General features: G+C 42.5%; 1 protein-coding gene across 1 annotated transcript in view; it reads left to right on the forward strand.

Annotated features, from left to right (window-relative positions):
• C5H8orf34 (chromosome 5 C8orf34 homolog) overlaps positions 1 to 19,710 on the forward strand; it is a 603,368-nt gene extending 583,658 nt beyond the window's left edge. Inside the window, exon 14 of the mRNA XM_063923880.1 lies at positions 19,609 to 19,710. Within this exon, the coding sequence (XP_063779950.1) occupies positions 19,609 to 19,616 (8 nt within the window). The 3' untranslated portion in view covers positions 19,617 to 19,710. The remainder of the gene's footprint in view (positions 1 to 19,608) is intronic.
• The last annotated feature ends 4,654 nt before the right edge of the window (positions 19,711 to 24,364 follow it).

Genomic DNA, 24,364 nt, shown 5'->3' on the forward strand with positions numbered 1-24,364 from the left:
TGTTGGTGCCTCGGATCAAGATCCAACTCTACACCCCGATGTTATTCCCTGTGGAATCCAGTGTACCTCGCAGAGAGAGATTTAACAATGGTGAGTCTTACCATAAATCTCCTTTTATATATATATATATATATATATATAGGTTGAGTATCCCTTATCCAAAATGCTTGGGACCAGAGGTATTTTGGATATCGGATTTTTCCGTATTTTGGAATAATTGCATACCATAATGAGATATCATGGTGATGGGACCTAAATCTAAGCACAGAATGCATTTTTGTTACATATACACCTTATACACATAGCCGGAAGGTAATTTTAGCCAATATTTTTTGTAACTTTGTGCATTGAACAAAGTGTGTGTACATTCACACAATTAATTTATGTTTCATATACACTTTATACACACAGCCTGAAGGTCATTTAATACAATAGTTTTAATAACTTCGTGTATTAAACAAAGTTTGTGTACATTGAGCCATCAAAAAACAAAGGTTTCACTATCTCACTCTTATTCAAAAAAGTCTGTATTTCGGAATATTCCGTATTTTGGAATATTTGGATATGGGATACTCAACCTGTGTGTGTGTATATATATATATATATATATATATATATACACATTACAGGATGCTCTTATTTGTATATAATAGACATAAGAGAGAACTGTGAAGTCCTCTCTCTGTGTCGATACTGACACTTGGAGGTGCTCTGGGCCACTAAAACAGATGATAATGGTATATGTGTGTGTAGTCCCTGGTGTACCTGGAGGGGCGGTATAAATTTCACTATAGTTTAGTCTCATCCCTTTCCAAATGCTGACAATAGATGGCACATTTATTAAATAGCCTGATATCTAAATAAATAAATATCTGAAAGAATATTAACTTAAGATGAATACACAACTATGCATTTATCGGGCTGATAACCCAATATCGGTTGATTAGCCCAATAATTGCAGAAGGTGTATTTAAAGAAGTGTAAGCCAATAAACAGCTTCCAATGCTCCTGCAACGGTCATATTGGGAGGTTAGAATTTTATGTCATCCTTAAATATTGTGATGCCCAACCTACCAAATCCCTTGAAGAAAGCACACACCGAACTAAAATTGCTCAGTGTGTATAGGGTGCACACTGGCCAGATAATCACTCCAAGGATTGAATTCTTTATCTGATTTGCAAAGTGATCTGCAAAGTGTGTAGCCATCATGACTAATGAATGGGCAAAGGAGTATAAAGTAGTATAAAGTATGCTACTTCAAAGTTACACTGCAGGCCATGACTTACTGTAACTTTAGTGATCCACAATACATTTCATACAGCATACAGTATATATGTACATTTCTAAACCCATTTATTTATATGTGAAGTTTGTATACAAGTCCATGCACCCATTTCCAGTACTAACAACTATCAGCGCTGCAGACTAGGAATTACTTTCCTGCTTGCAGTACCTTTAACCCTCTAACCCAGGGCTGGTCCCTAGGTCTAAAGTGCACTTTTGAAGACCAGAGGTTCCCAAACTCGATCCTTAAAGCAACGGTCCAGGTTTTAACAATAACCAAGCATGGGCACATGTGACTTAATTAATACCGCAATCATTTTGATTTAGCCATCTGTGCTCAGCCATGGATATCCATGGCTGAGCGAAAGGTTAACTGAGTGACTTCAATTAACCTTGCGGTCTGCGGTAAGTCCGCCAGCTCACACCCATAGACTTCAATTGAGATTTTTTTTTTTTCCATTGACGTCTATAAGCTCCGCTTGAATGACAGGTGAGGAGCGCCAAACCTATCGTGGCACTCGCTGATTAGCTGGCGGGTCTCCAATTGACAGATGTCACGTGGAGGCCCGCCATTTGCCTATATGGACCCATGAGGACCGACCTACACCGGATTTAGGTAAGAATAAATATATATTGTTATATTACAGGAACCCTAATGATTAATACTGGGCAAGGGGATCAAAGCGCTACGTGGGATGGTAGGTAAGCATGTGTCAGTGTATGTGTGTGAGTGTGTAGGTATGCTTTATTAAAGGTATACTGTCATGGTGTGTGTGTTTGTTGTCTTTATTGGAATATTTATTTTACAGTAGAACTACAGGTACCAGCGGGCCCCATTAATGCCCCGCATGCTGGTACTTGGTGGTTCACCAAGTACCAGCATGCGGGGGATGCTTGCTGGGACCTATAGTTCCACTGTAAATGACAATATTAAATCTCTCTTTTACACTATTGCTGGACTATCAGCCTGCCATACACAGCCCACATATGGAGGGGATAGCCCTGGCTTACAACCCTGGCCCTTGGGGACCCTGGCAGGGAAAACCCTTTTATTTGGGGGTGTCTACACTCCCCCAGGGAACCACGTCCAGGGCTGCTAGTGTAGCTGGCAATGAGGTGGCCTCAGGGACCTATGTAAATGTGTCCCCTGGCTGTGGCATTATCTCCTTAGCTAGTAGAGCTCGGTGCTGGTTTCAAATATACAGGGGACCCCTACGTCCTTTTCACCCTGTATTTTTGGAACAAGGACCGGTCCAAGAGCCCAGTGCTGGATATTACAATACTGGGGGACCCCTATGCACTTTCCCCTGGTATTTTCAGAACGAGGACCATCCTGGGGCTGGTTATGTTTAGAAGGGAGGACCTCACACATTTTTTTATTCTTTATTTTTAATTCTTTAATGCACTTTACACAAAGAAGCATGCAAACACTGAATTTGACAAATTAGACAAACACAGAAGTTTAGTAAACTATTATATATGTTTGTAAAAAAAAGATATGAAAATGGCCAATGGCAACTGAGATTGAGCTCGGTTAGCATCGGCAGAAACATGGGAGTTTAGTAAATATATATCCGTTCATGTACTTGAATAAAATGAAAAGCTGGTAACACTAGAGGTCTCCCAAATCTGACCCCCAAAATGTTAAATAGCTTAATTTTCAGTCATAAAAAATATAAAGTCTGTTGGTGGTCATCAGACTTTGGTAATATGTGGGTTTTCAGGATATTGTGGAACTACAAGTCACAGCATGCCCTGCAAACTAACAAAAAGCCATAGGTTGCCCAAGCCTGCTTTATATTTTTGCAATTCATTCTTGTGATTTTCTTTCACATTCTTGAACTATCCAGTGCGCTGCCGGATTTTTGTGAGTGACTGTGTTTGGCTTCCCCCAACACTCTTCTGTGTGAATGTTAAACCTGCTATGTAAACACGTCCTTTGTTTCAGATCTGCAATGCTCCCCTTCCAGTTGTGGTTAGGAATCCTGAAAGGCTTTCTTTCCCACATGCTCTTCTCGCCGAAGTGGTTACAGCTACTGTTCTATACGTTCTCTAATTTCATAGCTAAGTGTGAAGTACAAAGTATGTTTTCACATGTTAATCCTATTACTGACACTGCGTATTTCTGCACTATGAAACAGTATCCGAATAGAAAGAAATATTTGACATTTGTACAATAACATGAACAGGTTATTTCCATACACCAAAAGCACTTACATAAGCATCACTGATACATAAACATGGAGACTCGATCGTGTCTCATCCACTTTAACTTAATTGAATGCTTTGTAAAGTGTAACATTAACTACAAAATTGTGTATTGTTTAAACATTACGTTTATAATAAACTAAATTTGATAGCAGTGAAATCTGATTACTATAAGCGTGGCTACAACATTTTCCATTCATGCTTTAAAATAACAAAGCTATATTTCGGTATTTAGATAATTGAACTTTGTACCATGTTTGAATAGTGATGATTACCTGACATCTCCATTTATTTTTCTACAGTAGTTGTGGCTATTGTTAAAGCTATACTTCCACCTACAGAAAAGCTTTTACTAAGGTCCCCCCCCCAACCACAGCCTTAGGAGTACATGCCGCCATTTTTCAATGCCGGTTCTGTAATACAGAATTTGTAAATCTACTGCATTTGCACTTTGGAGTGGAAAAGCTGTGTGCAGATAGACCAATCACAAAGAAAAATTTCTGATTGGTCCTCCCATCATCTGGATCCCAGTTTTTGGACTATAAGAATGGCAAAAATAAGGAAGGGGGGGGGGGGGGGGGGGAGTTGGGTGGATTACCTTATTAAATTCTTTAGCAGCATTAAAATAGATTTTTTTGTGTATACAGTATTTTGTAATTTGTTCATTGCTATTTTCTCTAACGTCCTAAGTGGATGCTGGGGACTCCGTAAGGACCATGGGGAATAGCGGCTCCGCAGGAGACTGGGCACATCTAAAGAAAGCTTTAGGACTATCTGGTGTGCACTGGCTCCTCCCCCTATGACCCTCCTCCAAGCCTCAGTTAGATCTTTGTGCCCGAACGAGAAGGGTGCACACTAGGGGCTCTCCTGAGCTTCTTAGTGAAAGTTTTAGTTTAGGTTTTTTATTTTCAGTGAGACCTGCTGGCAACAGGCTCACTGCATCGAGGGACTAAGGGGAGAAGAAGCGAACTCACCTGCGTGCAGAGTGGATTGGGCTTCTTAGGCTACTGGACATTAGCTCCAGAGGGACGATCACAGGCCCAGCTTGGATGGGTCCAGTGGCAAACGCAGGATTTGCATGGGGGGGTTTCCAGAACTGGGCGGAGCCAATCACGGGGGTGGGGACTGAGGTGACCCAGTATATGCTGGGTCCGTAAAACTAGTGTGTCTGTGTGTGTGTGTGTATATATATATATATATCTACACACATATATATATATATATATATATATATATACATATATCTACACACACATATATATATATATATATATACACATACACACACACATACATATACACGGGTGGTCTTCAGTATGCCGGCGGTCGGGCTCCCGGCGACCAGCATACCGGCGCCGGGAGCCTGACTGCCGGCATACCGACACTTATTCTCCCTCGTGGGGGTCCACGACCCCCCTGGAGGGAGAATAGAATAGTGTGGCGCGCGTAGCGCGGCGAGCGCAGCAAGCCCGCAAGGGGCTCATTTGCGCTCGCCACACTGTTGGTAAGCCGGCGGCCGGCCTCCCGGCGCCGGTATGCTGGTCGCCGGGAGGCCGGCCGCCGGGAGATCGTAGTGAACCCATATACACATATACATAGCATATTAAACATGCATACATATATATATATATATATATACACACACATACAGTACACATATATATATACACATATATATATATATATCATATGTGTGTGTGTGTGTGTGTTTATATGTATAAATGTATGTATATACATGTGTATATATGTAGGCACATGGATATATATGTACTATAATTAAAATAAAGTAAACTTTTATTGCATTTGCAAGTGCCACCAGGAAGACAGCAGGCTGCAGAGGACGCTAGACAGTCATTAATAATAGTCATGCAGCTAAGTGGAGGGGGGTTTCTGGGTACTCGGAAACCCCCCCTGGGTGCGCCACTGGGGTCCCAGAGCCGCACCGCCGGCCCCCTTACAGAGCCAGAAGGCAGAAGAGGTCCGGAAAATCGGCGGCAGAAGACGTCCTGTCTTCAACAAGGTAGCGCACAGCACTGCAGCTGTGCGCCATTGCTCTCAGCACACTTCACACTCCGGTCACTGAGGGTGCAGGGCGCTGGGGGGGGGGCGCCCTGAGACGCAATAAAAACACCTTGGATGGCAAAAAAATGCATCACATATAGCTCCTGGGCTATATGGATGCATTTAACCCCTGCCAGAATACATAGAAAAACGGGAGATAAGGCCGCCGATAAGGGGGCGGAGCCTATCTCCTCAGCACACTGGCGCCATTTTCCCTCACAGCTCCGTTGGAGGGAAGCTCCCTGGCTCTCCCCTGCAGTCACTACACTACAGAAAGGGTTAAAAAAGAGAGGGGGGCACTAATTAGGCGCAGTATTAACTATACAGCAGCTATAAGGGGAAAAACACTTATATAAGGTTATCCCTGTATATATATAGCGCTCTGGTGTGTGCTGGCAAACTCTCCCTCTGTCTCCCCAAAGGGCTAGTGGGGTCCTGTCCTCTATCAGAGCATTCCCTGTGTGTGTGCTGTATGTCGGTACTTTTGTGTCGACATGTATGAGGAGAAAAATTATGTGGAGACGGAGCAGATTGCCTGTAATAGTGATGTCACCCCCTAGGGGGTCGACACCTGAGTGGATGAACTGTTGGAAGAAATTACGTGACAGTGTCAGCTCTGTATAAAAGACAGTGGTTGACATGAGACAGCCGGCTACTCAGCTTGTGCCTGTCCAGACGTCTCATAGGCCGTCAGGGGCTCTAAAGCGCCCGTTACCTCAGATGGCAGATATAGACGCTGACACGGATACTGACTCCAGTGTCGACGGTGAAGAGACAAATGTGACTTCCAGTAGGGCCACACGTTACATGATTGAGGCAATGAAAAAAAAAAAAAATGTTTTACACATTTCTGATAATACGAGTACCACCAAAAAGGGGTATTATGTTCGGTGAGGAAAAACTACCTGTAGTTTTCCTGAATCTGAGAAATTAAATGAGGTGTGTGATGATGCGTGGGTTTCCCCCGATAACAACTGATAATTTCTAAAATGTTATTGGCATTATATCCTTTCCCGCCAGAGGTTAGGGTGCGTTGGGAAACACCCCCTAGGGTGGATAAAGCGCTCACACGCTTGTAAGGGCTCTACCCTCTCCTGAGATGGCCGCCCTTAAGGATCCTGCTGATAGAAAGCAGGAGGGTATCCTAAAATGTATTTACACACATACTGGTGTTATACTGCGACCAGCAATCACCTCAGCCTGGATGTGCAGTGCTGGGTTGGCGTGGTCGGATTCCCTGACTGAAAATATTGATACCCTAGATTGGGACAGTATATTTTTGCCTATAGAACATTTAAAAGATGCATTTCTATATATGCGTGATGCACAGCGGAATATTTGCCGACTGGCATCAAGTCTAAGTGCGTTGTCCATTTCTACCAGTAGAGGGTTATGGACACGTCAGTGGTCAGGTGATGCGTATTCCAAACGGCATTTGGAAGTATTGCCTTATTAAGGGGAGGAGTTATTTGGGGTCAGTCTTTCAGACCTGGTGGCCACGGCAACAGCAGGGAAATCCACGTTTGTACCCCAGGTCGCCTCTCAACATGAGAAGACGCCGTATTATCAGGCGCAGTCTTTTCGTGGACAAGCGGGCAAAAGGTTCCTCATTTCTGCCCCGTGACAGAGGGAGAGGAAAAAGGCTGCAGAAATCAGCCAGTTCCCAGGAACAGAAACCCTCTCCCGCCTCTGCCAAGCCCTCAGTATACGCTGGGGCTTTACAAGCAGAATCAGGCATGGTGGGGGGCCCGTCTCAATGAATTTCAGCGCGCAGTGGGCTCACTCGCAAGTAGATCCCTGGATCCTTCAGGTGATATCTCAGGGGTACAAATTAGAATTCGAGACGTCTCCCCCTCGCCGTTTCCTAAAGTCGGCTTTACCGATGTCTCCTTCTGACAGGGAGACAGTTTTGGAAGCCATTCACAAGCTGTATTCCCAGCAGGTGATAATCAAGATACCCCTCCTGCAACAGGGAACGGGGTATTATTCCACACTGTTGTGGTACCGAAGCCGGACGGCTCGGTGAGACCGATTCTAAATCTAAAATCTTTGAACACTTACATACAGAGGTTCAAATTCAAGATTGAGTCACTCAGAGCAGTGATTGCGAACCTGGAAGAAGGGGACTACATGATGTCTCGGGACATCAAGGATGCTTACCTTCATGTCAAAATTTACCCTTCTCACCAAGGGTACCTCAGGTTTATGGTACAGAACTGTCACTATCAGTTCAGACGCTGCCGTATGGATGGTCCACGGCACCCTGGTCTTTACCAAGGTAATGGCCGAACTGATGATATTCCTTCGAAGGAAGGGAATTTTAGTTATCCCTTACTTGGACAATTCCCTGATAAGGGTAAGATCCAGGGAACAGTTGGAGGTCGGTGTAGCACTATCTCAGGTAGTGTTGCGGCAGCACGATTGGATTCTCAATATTCCAAAATCGCAGCTGGTTCCGACGACTCGTCTTCTGTTCCTAGGGATGATCCTGGACACAGTCCAGAAAAAGGTGTTTCTCCCGGAGGAGAAAGCCAGGGAGTTATCCGAGCTAGTCAGGAACCTCCTAAAACCGAGCCAAGTCTCAGTGCATCAATGCACAAGGGTTCTGGGTAAAATGGTGGCTTCCTACGAAGCAATCCCATTCGGCAGATTCCACGCAAGAACTTTCCAGTGGGACCTGCTGGACAAATGGTCCGGGTCGCATCTTCAGATGCATCAGCGGATAACCCTGTCACCAAGGACAAGGGTGTCCCTCCTGTGGTGGTTGCAGAGGGCTCATCTTCTAGAGGGCCACAGATTCGGCATTCAGGACTGGGTCCTGGTGACCACGGATGCCAGCCTGCGAGGCTGGGGAGCAGTCACACAGGGAAGGAATATCCAGGGCTTATGGTCAAGCCTGGAGACATCACTTAACATAAATATCCTGAAGCTAAGGGACATTTACAATGCTCTAAGCTTAGCAAGACCTCTGCTTCAAGGTCAGCCGGTGTTGATCCAGTCGGACAACATCACGGCAGTCACCCACGTAAACAGACAGGGTGGCACAAGAAGCAGGAGGGCAATGGCAGAAGCTGCAAGGATTCTTCGCTGGGCGGAAAATCATGTGATAGCACTGTCAGCAGTATTCATTCCGGGAGTGGACAACTGGGAAGCAGACTTCCTCAGCACGACCTCCACCCGGGAGAGTGGGGACTTCACCCAGAAGTCTTCCACATGATTATAAACCGTTGGGAAAAACTCGACAGGTATTGGGCCAGGTCCAGGGACCCTCAGGCAATAGCTGTAGACGCTCTGGTAACACCGTGGGTGTACCAGTCAGGGTATGTGTTCCCTCCTCTGCCTCTCATACCCAAGGTACTGAGATTGATAAGATGGAGAGGAGTAAGCACTATATTCGTGGCTCCGGATTGGCCAAGAAGGACTTGGTAACCGGAACTTCAAGAGATGCTCACGGTGGATCCGTGGCCTCTACCTCTAAGAAGGGACCTGCTCCAGCAAGGACCCTGTCTGTTCCAAGACTTACCGCGGCTGCGTTTGACGGCATGGCGGTTGAACGTCGGATCCTGAAGGAAAAAAGGCATTCCGGATGAAGTCATCCCTATCCTGATCAAAGCCAGGAAGGATGTAACCGCAAAAACATTATCACCGCAATTGGCGAAAATATGTTGCGTGGTGCGAGGCCAGTAAGGCCCGACGGAGGAAATTCAACTGGGTCGATTCCTACATTTCCTGCAAACAGGAGTGTCTATGGGCCTGAAATTGGGGTCCATTAAGGTTCAAATTTCGGCCCTGTCAATTTTCTTCCAAAAAGAACTAGCTTCAGTCCCTGAAGTTCAGACGTTTGTAAAAGGGGTACTGCATATACAGCCTCCTTTTGTGCCTCCAGTGGCACTTTGGGATCTCAATGTAGTTTTGGGTTCCAAAAGTCACATTGGTTTGAACCACTTAAATCTGTGGAGTTAAAATATCTCACATGGAAAGTGGTCATGCTGTTGGCCCTGGCCTGGGCCAGGCGCGTGTCAGAATTGGCGGCTTTATCCTGAAAAAGCCCTTATCTGATTTTCCATTCGGACAGGGCGGAATTGAGGACTCGTCCTCAGTTTCTCCCTAAGGTGGTTTCAGCGTTTCACCTGAACCAACCTATTTGTGGTGCCTGCGGCTACTAGGGACTTGGAGGACTCCAAGTTGCTAGACGTTGTCAGGGCCCTGAAAATATATGTTTCCAGGACGGCTGGAGTCAGGAAATCTGACTCGCTGTTTATCCTGTATGCACCCAACAAGCTGGGTGCTCCTGCTTCTAAGCAGACTATTGCTCGTTGGATTTGTAGTACAATTCAGCTTGCACATTCTGTGGCAGGCCTGCCACAGCCAAAAATCTGTAAATGCCCACTTTACAAGGAAGGTGGGCTCATCTTGGGCGGCTGCCCGAGGGGTCTCGGCTTTACAACTTTGCCGAGCAGCTACTTGGTCAGGAGAAAATACGTTTGTAAAATTCTACAAAATTGATATCCTGGCTGAGGAGGACCTGGAGTTCTCTCATTTGGTGCTGCAGAGTCATCCGCACTCTCCCGCCCGTTTGGGAGCTTTGGTATAATCCCCATGGTCCTTACGGAGTCCCCAGCATCCACTTAGGACGTTAGAGAAAATAAGAATTTACTTACCGATAATTCTATTTCTCGTAGTCCGTAGTGGATGCTGGGCGCCCATCCCAAGTGCGGATTGTCTGCAATACTGGTACATAGTTATTGTTACCAAAAAATCGGGTTATTGCTGTAGTGAGCCATCTTTTCTAGAGGCTCCTCTGTTATCATGCTGTTAACTGGGTTCAGATCACAAGTTGTACGGTGTGATTGGTGTGGCTGGTATGAGTCTTACCCGGGATTCAAAATCCTTCCTTATTGTGTACGCTCGTCCGGGCACAGTATCCTAACTGAGGCTTGGAGGAGGGTCATAGGGGGAGGAGCCAGTGCACACCAGATAGTCCTAAAGCTTTCTTTAGATGTGCCCAGTCTCCTGCGGAGCCGCTATTCCCCATGGTCCTTACGGAGTCCCCAGCATCCACTACGGACTACGAGAAATAGAATTATCGGTAAGTAAATTCTTATTTTACACCTGATAATAAATAGGATTGATATACAGAGTACATTTTAACGGTATGCAGTCATATTGTCAACATTCAGAATGTCAAATGGTTCTGGATGTCACCATGTTCATAATGTCGACATTCAACATTTTGCCCAATCTTTAGAGCCAATCATGCAATTTCTGTAGCTCTCAATTAGACTTTTCTACCTGTCAACAGGTAGTTTGGCTCATTTTTCCTGAGCGAACTGCTCCAGCTGGGTGTCTTTTCCAGCTTGCATGTTTCAGCTCTTTCCATAGATGTTCGATAGGATTCAGACCAGGGCTCATAGAAGGATACTTCAGAACAGTCCAATGTTCTATTCTTATCCTTCCCGGGTGCTTTTATCTGTGCATTTTGGGTCATTATCTTGTTGGAGGACCCATGACCTGTAACTGGGCAGAGATTTCTGACACTGGGCAGTATGTGACACTCCAAAATGCCTTGATATTCTTGTATCTCATTGGGCTCGGCACCTATTCAAGACACTCCATGCCAAATGCAGCAATGTTTCTAGACAATTTGGCACCCAGTAAAAAATGCCGCCCCCCCCCCCCCATAAGCTGTTTTGAAAGAAAAAAAACATTTGCGCACCAAAAAGGGTATGTGGCCTCGCGGCAGTGGGCATGGTCTCAATGTACTGGGCATGGCCTTCTTGGAAAAGACTACCTTACACCCCTGATTCATTATTTATCATTTTTCCTCCTAGTAATAGCCCTTACACATTATGCACCACACTGTAATGCCCCTTATAAAGGTGGGTACACACTGGCCGATATATCGGCCGTTCTCTTGAACGGCCGATATATCGCGGGTTCGTCGGCCAGTGTGTACGGCCGATACGTCTGTGAACTCCGTCGTTCACAGACGTATTGCGTCGGCCCCGCAGCACAGCTGACGGCCAATATATCTACCGATATATTGGCGCGTCGCTGTGTGTGGTCGACCGCCCGTACACATGCTGCGGCGGCCGGCGATGATTGACAGCTGAACTGGGCGGGTGTGTGTACACGCCCGCCCAGTTCATGGCGTCAGTCCCTGACGGATCGGGCAGTGTGTATGCTCATCACACTACCCGATCCGTCCATAGATATATCTGCCGATCAATTGATCATTTTCAACAGTACTCCATGCCAACATCCAGACCGCATGGAATACTGTAGTGACACTGACTGCAGATGCCCCGTCAGATTGCACGGCTCACCTGACCCTAGAAACTGCCCTCCTGGTGTTCTTTTCTTTTACAGCTTAATCTCTCTTACATCCCAGGGGCTACTGGGAATCCATTTAGTACCATGGGCTATAGATGGATCCATGGGCACTATAGAAGTTTGATAACGTGTGCTGGCTCCTCCCACTATGCTCCTCCTACCAGACTCAGTTTAGAAAATGTGCCCGAAGGAGCCGGTCACGTCTCTGGAAGCTCCTGAAGAGTTTTCTGCATTTATTTTTAAAGTTTGATATTTTCAGGTAGGACTGGATGGCACCAGCCTGCCTGCTTCGTGGGCCTTAGTGGGAATGAACGGCCCAACCCCACTAAGGGTTAATGGTCCCATTCCCTGCTGACAGGATGCTAGCTCCTGAGGGAACTATTCTCAAGCCCCACCACGGCGAGCGTACATTCCCGCAGCACGCAGCCACCCCTAACAGAGCCAGAAGAATGAAGAGTGGTGAGTACTAAGCCGGCATCCTGATTAGCAGGTTGCCAGCCATTATGGTGGCATACGGGTACGGAGATGCACGGCTTCTACACGGGGCAGACTGAGTCTCCAGACTTAGTACACTGTAGTGTACACAGTATCCAGACTGGCAATAGGGCTTAAAAGGGGGCTTACTCCATTTTATGTACACAGACACATCAAGCCAGTATAAAGAAGAGCGGTAAGACCGCGCACCATTGAAGGGGCGGGACCTTCACTATGAGCGGATCCAGCAGTACTAGGGGTCATAGCAGGGGGTCATGTTATATTAATGTACTAAATCCCTAATCTAGGTACTGTACTTAGTCTGCGACCCGGCTGAGCTTGGCTTTAGCGATAACGGTGCCATGTGCTGGTTCTATCCCCTCTCTCTGTGTCTCTCTGGAAGGGCTCTTTGTGGGTTAATTGTGCTTTAACGTTTTCCTGTGTGTGTGCTGTCACTGCTGCAGTATGTCAGGCAAAGAGTGTTCATGTTAGGCACAGTGTTCCTCTTCTCCAGAGGGTTCATTAGTGTTTACTCAGTGTAGTATCCCTTCTCAGGCTAGTGTGGCGGAGCCAACATGGCTGGACTCCATTAGGCGGATGATTTCCACCATCTCTACTAAATTATCTCGTAATGAGAAAGAGACGCAATACTAAAGATAGTCTATGGCTGAGTTTATGCAAAAGGACTCAGTACTCAGACCAGCGTCTCAGTCCTCTACCATTTGTCCTCAAAAACTTACTTTGGCCTATATCCTGCATTCTGACACTGATAACGAAGGGTCAGAAAATGAGGAAGGTGAGGTGGACATAGAGGTAGGGGAGGTTACTCTGTCGCAGGGTGTAGAGGCTCTCACAGATTCTATCAGAGAAGTCCTACATATCCCTGATAAGGTGACAGAGGAGTGTGAGGAATCTTACTTTAATATAAAGAAAAAATCCTCAGCCACTTTTCCCCGATCAAAGGAACTAAATACCCTGTTTGAAGAACTGTGGGTTAATCCAGATAAGAAATTTCAAGTTCCTAGGCGGTTATTGTCATCTTTTCCTTTTCCTCCTTAGGATAGGAAAAAAGGGGAAAATCCACTGATAGTGGATACATCATTCTCCAGGCTCTTACGTAAAATTGTTTTACCTGTTCCTGGTGCAGCCTCCCTAAAGGATACAGCTGATCGCAAGATTGAGACTACACTCAAATCTATGTATACAGCTGAAGGGGTGGCCTAGAGACCCACTATAGCATGTGGGCGGATTACTCGAGCCATTACTAAATGGTCTGGTAATTTAATTGAGGAGTTAGACACCTTACCTCAAGAGGAAAATGTGTTACTCCTGCAACACATACAAGACTCTGAACTTTATTGTGGAAGCCATTAAAGAGATAGGTTTGCTTAATGTACGCACTACAGCTATGGCAGTGTCGGTACGCAGGGGATTATGACTACGTCAGTGGACTGCTGACGTGGACTCCAAAAAAGGTGTGGAAGGCCTGCCTTTCACAGGTGAGGGTTTATTTGGCGATGAACTCGACAAGTGGATCTCAAGAGCTACTGTGGGTAAGTCCACTTACCTACCTTCTGCAGCTCCACCAGCCAGGAAGGCCTTCTCACTCAGGACCCAATTTACAGTCCTTTCGGACTGCCAAGTTTAGGGGAAGGCCAGAGGTTCTTCTACCGTCGCCAGAGGTGCTAGAGGTAAACCGCGCAAACCAGCGACTGCTGGTTCACCGGAACAGAGCTCAGGCTCTGTCTCCTCAAAACTTTCCGCATGACAGTGGACCGCGATGCCTGGGAGACAGGCAAGTGGAAGGCTGGCTACAATCCTTCAGTCAGACCTGGACAAGATCTTGCCAGGATCCCTGATCATAGACCTTATATCCCAGGACTACAGGCTGGAGTTCCAGGATCTCATACCTCACATATTCTTCAAATCAGGCTTACCAGTTTCACAAGAAGCAAGAGAAACCTTACAAGAAGCCATTCAAAAACTGTTACAGGCCCTGGTCATTGTTCCAGTTCCACCTCATCTACAAAACAAGGGTACTATTCCAGCTTGTTTGTAGTTCCGAAACCGGATGGTTCATTAAGACCAATTCTGAATCTCAAATCATTGAACACATTCACGAGTATTCAAGTTCAAGATGGAGTCTCTGAGAGTGGTGATCTTAGGTCTGGAAGAGGGGGAATTCCTAGCATCTCTGGATGTCAAAGATGCGTACCTTCACATTCTGATCTGGCCGCCTCATCAGGCTTATCTACGGTTTGCACTGCAGGACTGTCACTACCAGTTTCAGGCCCTGCCATTTGGTCTCTCTACAGTACCAAGGGTGTTCACCAAAGTGATCGCAGAGATGATGATGTTACTCCGCAGACAGGGAGTAAACGTAATTCCTTACCTGGATGATTTTCTGATAAAGGCTGCGTCCAGGGAGCAGTTGTTGGAGAACATTGGTCTCACAACCAGATTACTCCAGGATCATAGGTGGATTCTGAACCTACCACAATCTCACCTAGAAGCAATGCAGAAGCTTCATTTCTGGGTATGATACTGGACACAGAGTCTCAGAGAGTGTTCCTTTCCTTGGAAAAGGTAATGGTGATCCAGTTGATGATTCAGGCTGTCCTGAAACCGACCCGAATCTCAGTACATCTGTGCATCTGCTTACTTATAAAAGTGGTGGCTTCTTACAAAGCAATTCAGTATGGAAGGTTTCATGCGAGGGCCTTCCAGCTAGATCTGTTGGACAAGTGGTCCGGATCGCATCTTCACTTGCATCAGCGGATTCGGCTGTCGCCAAAAGCCAGGATTTCCCTCCTGTGGTGGCTACAAACTTCTCACCTAGTTGAGGGTAGAAGGTTCAGGATTCAGAATTGGATTCTGCTAACCGCAGATGGAAGCCTCAGAGGTTGGGGTGCAGTCACCCAGGGGGTGCAGTTTCAATGAGGATGGTCAAGTCAGGAAATCTTTCTTCCAATAAACATCCTGGAACTCAGGGCTATCTACAACGCCCTTCTGCAGGCCTCATCTCTTCTTCAGAATCAGACCATTCAAGTTCAGTCGGACAATATGACAGCGGTGTCTTACGTCAACCGACAGTGTGGAACGAAAAGCAGGGCCACAATGTCAGAGGTGTCAAGAATTCTGCTCTGGGCGAAAAACACGCCATGGCATTGTCAGTGATTTTCATTCTGGGAGTAGACAACTGGGAAGCAGACTTCCTCAGCAGACATGACCTACACCCGGGGGAATGGGGCCTCCACCCGGAGGTGTTCCAGTGGCTGACACATCGGTGGGGTTATACACAAATCGACATGATGGCCTCTCGATTCAACAAGAAGCTCAATCGGTATTGTTTCAGGTCGAGGGACCCACAAGCTGTAGCGGTCGACGCCCTGACGACTCCTTGGGTCTACCAGCTGGTGTACGTGTTTCCTTCCATTCCTCTGATCTTAAGATTTCTCAAAAGAATAAAAAGGAAAGAGTTCAAGCAATTCTCATTGCGCCGGACTGGCCGCAAAGGGCCTGGTATGCGGATCTTCTCGAGATGCTAATCGAAGATCCGTGGCCTCTGCCTCTTCGAGAGGATCTTCTGCAACATGGCCCTTTCGTCTATCAAGACTTACCACGGGTACGTTTCATGGCATGGAAGTTGAATGGCTGATTCTAGCCAGGAGAGGGATTCCTGACATGGTTATCCCGACTATGATCCAAGCCAGAAAGGGGGTAACATCAAAACATTGCCATTGTATCTGGAAGAAATGTGTCTCTTGGTGTGAGAGCAGACAATATTCTATGGTGGAATTTCATCTGGGATGTTTCCTGCTTTTTCTGCAGTTGGGAGTTGATGTGTGCCTAGGCTCCATAAAAGTTCAGATTTCGTCCTTGTCTATTTTCTTTCAGAAACAATTCACTTTTCTTCCTGCGGTTCAGACATTCTTGAAAGGTGTTCTTCACATCCAATCTCACTTTGTGCCTCCAAAGGCACCTTGGGATCTCAATTTGGTTCTGACTTTCCTCCAATCGTACTTGTTTGAACCGTTACAGGAGGTAGACGTAAAGTATCTTACATAGAAGACCATCACGCTGTTGGCCATGGCTTCGGCAAGGCGCGTGTCGGAGCTGGGGGCGTTGTCTCACAAGAGCCCCTACTTGATTTTCCATGAGGACAGAGCTGAACTCAGGACTCGTCAGCAATTCCTTCCTAAGGTGGTGTCGGCATTTCACATCAACCAGCTGATTGTGGTCCCGGTTGTTACTGACGCCTCTGCTACTTCAAAGTCCTTGGATGTTGTAAGGGCTTTGAAGGGATATGTAAAGCGAACTGCTCGTCACAGGAAATCGGACTCACTGTTCCTTTTATATGATGCCAATAAAATTGGGTGTCCTGCTTCTAAGCAGTCAATTGCTCGCTGGATCAGGCTCACTAGCCAGCATGCTTATTCCATGGCAAGCTTACCGATTCCAAAATCTGTACAATCCCACTCTACTAGGTCAGTGAGTTCCTCTTGGGTGGCTGCCCAGGGTGTTACAGCTCTGCTGAGCAGCTATTTGGTTGGGTTCAAACACGTTTGCAAAGTTTTACAAGTTCGATACCTTGGCCTCTGAGAACCTTCAGTTTGGTCAGTAAGTTCTGCAGGAACCTCAGCACTCTCCCACCTGGTTTGGGAGCTTTGGTACTTCCCCATGGTACTAAATGGATTCCCAGTATCCCCTAGGATGTAAGAGAAAATAGGATTTTAATTACCTACCGGTAAATCCTTTTCTCGTAGCCTGTAGGGGATACTGGTGCTTCATTCTTCATGCAAGGTTACTTGTTTAACTACTGTTGTTTGGTTCAGCTGTTCCGGTTTTCAAGTTTGGTTAGCATGGCTTTCCTCTTGCTCTGGTTGTGCTAGTTCGAAATCTCACCACTTTCCTTGTCTGTATCCTTCTCTCAAAGTATGTCCGTCTCCTTGGGCACAGATTCCTAGACTGAGTCTGGTAGGAGGGGCATAGAGAGAGGAGCCAGCAAACATTATCAAGCTTTTATAGGTCCCATGGCTCCAAGTGGACCCGTCTATACCTCATGGTACTAAATGGATTCCCAGTATCCCCTACAGACTACGAGCAAAGGATTTACCGGTAGGTAATTAAAATCCTGTTTTTTTAATCTGTGAACACAGAGCTAATGGGACATAACAACAAGTTCCAGTGTTGACTCATCTGTCCAAAGGACATTGTCCCAGAAGCGTTTTGTTACTATGCATTTTAGAAAAAGTTTGGGGTTTTTATGCTGTTTTTTTTCATAAGTGGAATCCTCTTGGGTCGTCTTCCATGGAGCCTACTGTTTCAAAAGTGCTGAATGGTGTGATCAGACACTGATGTACCTTGACCTTCAGCTTGTATTTCTTTATACAGTACATTTTCCTTTACCATTAACGTGCTTATCTATAAATTTCTTTCTGATCTCCTCAGACAACTATATCATTTGCTTTCCCTGGTCCATGTTGAGTGTGGTAACACAATGATACCAAACAGCATAGAGACTACTTTTCTCCATTTAAATAGGCTGAATTAGAAGATTGAAGATGTGTGATGCTAATTAAAAAAAGCAATTAGTTCGAAATATCACTATACTTAATTTATTATGTTTTCTAAAGGGTTCCAACAAATCTGTGTAGGCTATTTTAGAATATCTTTGAAGAATAAGCAATAATGTATCTGTTTTTACAGTTTCTTTGCTTTAGTCTATGACATAGCAAAGGCATGCAAGTATACATGGGATAATATATTTGAATGTCATCACTTTTCAGGAGGAATTTATTATTTATTTATTATCAGTTATTTATATGGCGCACACATATTCCACAGCGCTTTACAGAGAATATTTGGCCATTCACATCAGTCCCTGCCCCAGTGGAGCTTACAATCTATATTCCCTAGCACATTTATACGCACACACAGTCATACTAGGGTTAGAAGCCAATTAACCTACCAGTATATTTTTGGATTGTGGGAGGAAACCGGAGTATTTGGAGGAAACCCACGCAAGTATGGGGAGAATATACAAACTCCACACAGTAAGAGCCTTGGTGAGAATTGAACCCATGACCTTAGTTCTGCTAACCATTACACCATCCATACTGCGGAGGAATGAAGCATTGTTTCAGTGAGCTGTAAGGCTACCAACAACTTTGTCCACGCCTGCATGGTTATATATCTAAATATAGTGATGACTATTTAAGTATTTTTACTTTGTTGGCAGCCATTTCAAGCTCATTCTCCTCTCCTTTGCCCGGTAACAGCACCATTTAACCTTAGCCTTAACCTTAGCCTTTCACAGTTATAGAACTTAGGGGGAGTTTTATTAAAGCTTGGAGAGAGAGAAAGTAACAACCAATCTATCTCTCTGCAAGCTTTGACACATCTAGCCCTTAATTTGGGTTGCAGCCACTGAAATGCTGTCTCTCTTACAACAAGACGTTGCCTAGTCTCTAAGCTTTCAAGAGTTTCTTGAAAAGCCACCTCTGTAGTCAAGATTATCAAATTGCTAAACCATCTTAAATACCAACATCCAGTCTTACCAATTACCTCCTCTCTATACAGGTCATTGAAACTTACATTTATTCTATTTCTACATTTAATAAAAACTCTGGCCGCCAGACCAACGTTGTGTGACCAGATCATATAGCCCTCTAAGCGCTTTTTCTTATTGCAATATGGCTGAATCAATATGTACTTATCATACAGTATATCAAACCCCTATGATCCTATGACTTGTACACTCTCAAGCAGGGCCCTTCTGCCCCTTTTGTCTGACTGTTAATACTCAGACTGGGGGATATGTAATAGGTTACGAAACCTGCATGTTTTCGGCAAGTTCTAAACTCAATTTAAAGCTGCAATTAATTATAAGGCTGTTTTTTACTTATAACTAATTGCCAATTTAAATTTAGTGGTGAACTCTGATTTTATTACATAACCCTCTTGTTTGATCATTGTGTTTATATAAAATTATGAAGCATTTTAGTCAGTGTTTTAACTTTCATTCATGATTTATATCCCAATCATGCACTTATTTACTGTTAATAGTGACCTATCAGATTTCTGTTTAGATTGTCCTACTAGATGAATCTAAGAGCAATTGCTTATCTCCTGTTATAAGTTACTTCACATTTGAATTGCATAAACCCCATTATCATGTTCTCAATAACATAATTTTTAATGGCAGGATCCCTCAATATAATAACCAAATCTGTTTACTCTTGTAGGTTTGTGATGCCACCAGAGAAACTTCTAATAATGAACAATATAGACTGGGACAGAAGACCATTTCTGCAATGTCTTGGTGTGCAATAAATTGGAAGAACAATTATTTTTCTAGTGTGTTTAATATTATAATCAATGTTATTACTCATTAATTAAATAAAATGTTTCTAATTCACTTACCTAAAGTATGGTAAGAATTTTTCATGCTGAAACTAGCCACAAGTTGACACTTCCCCAATGTATTTACTAACATAAAACCTTAATGACTTAATATTTTATTGAATGTTTGGACAGAAGTCACACTGAAGTGTGTGTTCTTGGAATGTTTTACTCCTGGAACTGTTTCAGACATATTCTGGTTTAATTAACTATTTTTGGCCATGGAGAACTCTGTGGCATCCTTTTAACAGATATTTGTTAAAAAAATGTTAATTGCATGTTGCACTTAATGAATTTATACAAACAGAAAAAAAAAACATTTTTACAGTAATTAAACCGTAAGGTAAACAGGTCAAACATTGTGGTTTTTCCCAAGAATCCTGAAATACTACAACATTTTCTACACGTTGGATTAACTTATCACTCTTTGCATACTCTATTGCATTGATTGCCCAATTCCACTTGCATTGTATTTGGTGGAGTCAGGATTCTTTTAGAATGATCATCTTTTTTTAATTCATTACTACATTTTTGTCTGTGCATCAACCTTTGTGGAGGTCTTTTGACTGAGATGCATCATGCCTTGTTATAGAAATAACCGTGTCACTAATTTTATTGCTTTCTGTGCATCATGGAAGATATAGAAACAGCATTGTGCAATAATAGGGGTTATTTGCCAACACATTTGCACTAGACTGATAATCAACCAATCAGAAACTTGCTTTATTTCTTGCACTAGGCAGATAAAAGCTAATAAGTTTTTAGTAGTTACTGCAAAGGGTGCACCTAAATACAGTGTTAATACTGCAAATAAGCCCTGAAGTATACTCTGTGATTAGCAGGCCACTGTCAATGCATTGTATAAGACTATGGTCATCATAGCTAACACTTAATGATAAATAGTATTTTTTACATTTTGATAAGGAGCAATGCCATCATTTCTACCGGTTACTTCACACATTTCACAGTATTAAATGGCATAAGAGAGGAGAATATGCAATTAATATTCAATTTAATCTCTGCATGTTTGGCAATGTTTCAGTATGGAAGTAAAATGAGAATAGTCAATATATTCATTACAAGGCTACATTACAGAGCCATTAGGTTACCTGTTGACTTTAGCATTGGAAATGCAGCATCCAAAGGGATTTGATTAAAATAATCCAATGATTTTAGGTTTTATATTGCAGTTTTATTGTTGCATAGTTTATAATGCTTTTTACCACTTGTTTGCAAATTAACTTCAGGTGGGATTTGCTAAGTGGTAAACATGCAACATGAAATCTTGGAATACTTGATCTTTTGTACATTAGTCCACTCCATAAACTAAAATATATAAAGGTTACAGTAAACTGTAGCATTGCCACAGTTTAATGGCAATAGGTCTTACATTTTTTATGTAAAAAAATATATTAAAGAATGTAGAAAATATTCAAGAGAAGTCCCTAAAATATTAACTTAAATGCTTCATTTTATAAAAACAAGTATTGCATATTCTAAGCCTTAAATGAAGCATGTGTGCATGTGTTTTTGCATGGATGCTTAAAAAAATTGCAAACTGTATCGAAAACATTAAAAATGGTAATAATGAATTGTAAGCTACAACCACTCCTATGGGGAGATCTATCAAACCTTCAAAACAGGGCAAGTGTGGAAGTTGCCCATAGCGACCAACCAAATTCTAGCTAACATTTTCTATTATATGTTATAAAATAATAGCTGGAATCTTATTGGTTGCGATTGGCAACATCTCCAAATGTCCTTTTTAGAAGATTTGAGAATGTTCACTCTAGTCACAAGAACATTTGCATAGCAGTTGATTGAATATAAGCTTTACATTTAATTTTTTAGGGTGTAACACATTATTGCTGAGACTTCTAGGAACTTCCACCTGCAGACTATTTCACCACTTGTGGAAAGGGTAGAACACTGAGGTGTATTTAAAAGCAACATGTCCCAGTGAGAAATAGAATATGCACTCATGCTCCAAAAGTGCTGATGCTTGTGCTATGATATGGCTATAAGTTACCCCACAAGTCATAATGGAGAACTGTTTAAAACTAAATTTAACATGACAAAATTCTGTAATAAACTGGTTTAGGAACATCACAAGCTCCTGCTTTGTTGCATTATGTTTGATATGTTGCATGTAAATTGCTGCACATAAATGATCAAGAAGATTGTCGCTGGTAGCAAATGTCTTACATTAGAAAACGGTGTTAATCCTATAACCCGAGCTAAAACTTTACTATTACTTTTACTCATCTGACTCCTGTTTTAAGAAAGGAAACTCACTGATGAGTTATGCAGCCCATGCATGCTTGCAACTTTATAAGTATGCAGTTTTTTCACATTGACTAACGCATGATATGTAATGCAAGATTTGTTGTAATTATTTGAGCAAATTCACTGTAAAAGATTTGGGACAACATACTAGTGCACCAATTTGGAGCATATTCCATTTCACACATTCATATATCTGACATGATGTAATACAGGTTAAATATTCCTTATCCAAAATGCTTGGGACCAGAAGTATTTTGGATATCGGATTTTTCCGTATTTTGGAATAATCGCATACCATAATGAGATATCATGGCTGTGGGACCTAAGTCTAAGCACAGAATGCATTTATGTTACATATACACCTTATACGCACAGCCTGATGGTAGTTTTAGCCAATATTTTTTTATAACTTTGTGCATTAAACAAAGTGTGTGCATTCACACAAGTCATTTATGTTTCATATACATCTTATACACACACAGCCTGAAGGTCATTTAATACAATATTTGTACTAACTTTGTGTATGAAACAAAGTTTGTGTACATTGAGCATCAAAAAACAAAGGTGTCACTATCTCAGTCTCACTCAAAAAAAAAATCTGTATTTTGGGAATATTCCGTATTTCGGAATATTTGGATATGGGATACTCAACCTGTATCATTTAATTGACAATTCTGCCCAACATGAAAAATCCAGTTTTGGGTGGAATACTATAAGAGATTCCAAAAAGGCTTTTTTCCCTCAGAACTGTATTGTTCAGCGATAACACATTGCCTATCTTTTTTTAATGAGAATGCAGCAGACATTCCATTATGTTGTCCACTGACTACATGCTGCCACCTGGAGTACATACAGTAGGAGCAGGCAGTGTATAGTGGCTTGCTACAGGGATGGGTGGAGTTTTTACCAGACTCCAAATAAATAACCGGAGATCAGGGTTTTCTTAAAATATTCCATCAAAGATAAAAATTCAGCTATGGGTGGAAATATCTGCTAAAATAAATAAATACAAAATCCAAACAAAATCTAATCAAAATATCTTAAACACAAAATGTATTTACTTAGAAATATTATTAAATATAAACCATAGAATTTATTAAAATTATACCTGAATATATGGCCACAAATATTTTATAAATGAAGTATACTTTATACAATTTTTTTTAATCTTTACTAAATTAATATCGCCTTTGGTAAATTTTACTAAAACAAAAAAAAAATTCTGAACATTCCTAACAATCAAGTATATAAGGAAAACCCTCACAAAATATGTAATCAAAGTTTCCACGTAATTCAATGATAGATGATTTTTTTAATTGAACTACAGTACAGATTTCAGTTAATTTTCATATGCTAAAACTCATGTATGCCTACATATTTAATAATGACACAATCAGCAGTACTCAGTAACTGCAATATGTTATTTCAAATTAATAAAATATTTGTAACCAATTAATGAAAAAAAAATAGGAAAACATTATGCACATTATTATGATTGCAAAGTTTCTGCTAATGTTCGGGTGGGGTGGAACCTTTCTTCAGAGTGTCTAAAGTTACTAGGAAAAGGAATGGTTTATTGCGGAAACATAAAACCTGGTATACTGTAGTAGGGAATTTAAGAGATCACTCATTGCCTTGTACTACTGTTCAGTTGAACAAAAATTCTAATAATTATATTTACTTTTTGATCTACACATAATTCTGTCCTTTGCCTTAATTCATTATTTCTGTGTTCAAATATGTACTATGATAAAATAAAAATGCATTGTACTTTTTTGAATTTAATGTAGCACAATTTATACTGTAAGATAGTGTACTACAACATATTTGTAGCTTTAAAAGTTAAATTGTTGCTTACTCATATTCTTTGCATGGTATTAAGAAAAAGTACCACTTACTGTACTCAAACTGTAAATGTTAGAAACATCTAATCCAGCCACTGAAAAGAAAACTAAAGTGGTCACTTAAAAATGTATCAAGTGGATGTTCCGAACTGTGTTCACACTGAAATTTGAAAACATTTGCAAAACAATAAAAGTTTTAATGCTGAATGAAAAAAGAAATTTGTCATTTTGTACACCTCAGTAGAAAAAAAGAGTAAGCTGAAATGGAAATTTTATGTAATAGGAACTACTCGTCCCTAAAACAGTTTGATTTATACATTGTTTAATTCATTGCTATTCAAGTATTACATGTAAGAAATTATTTTTATGCACACTCCTATTGTAAGGTACATTTTTGCTTACTATATGTTTTTCAAAGGATGAATGCTTTTTCATATATTCATTTTTATTAAATTACTGCGCTTGCTAC

Source organism: Pseudophryne corroboree, chromosome 5 (genome assembly GCF_028390025.1).
Source record: "Pseudophryne corroboree isolate aPseCor3 chromosome 5, aPseCor3.hap2, whole genome shotgun sequence".
Lineage (NCBI taxonomy): Eukaryota > Metazoa > Chordata > Amphibia > Anura > Myobatrachidae > Pseudophryne > Pseudophryne corroboree.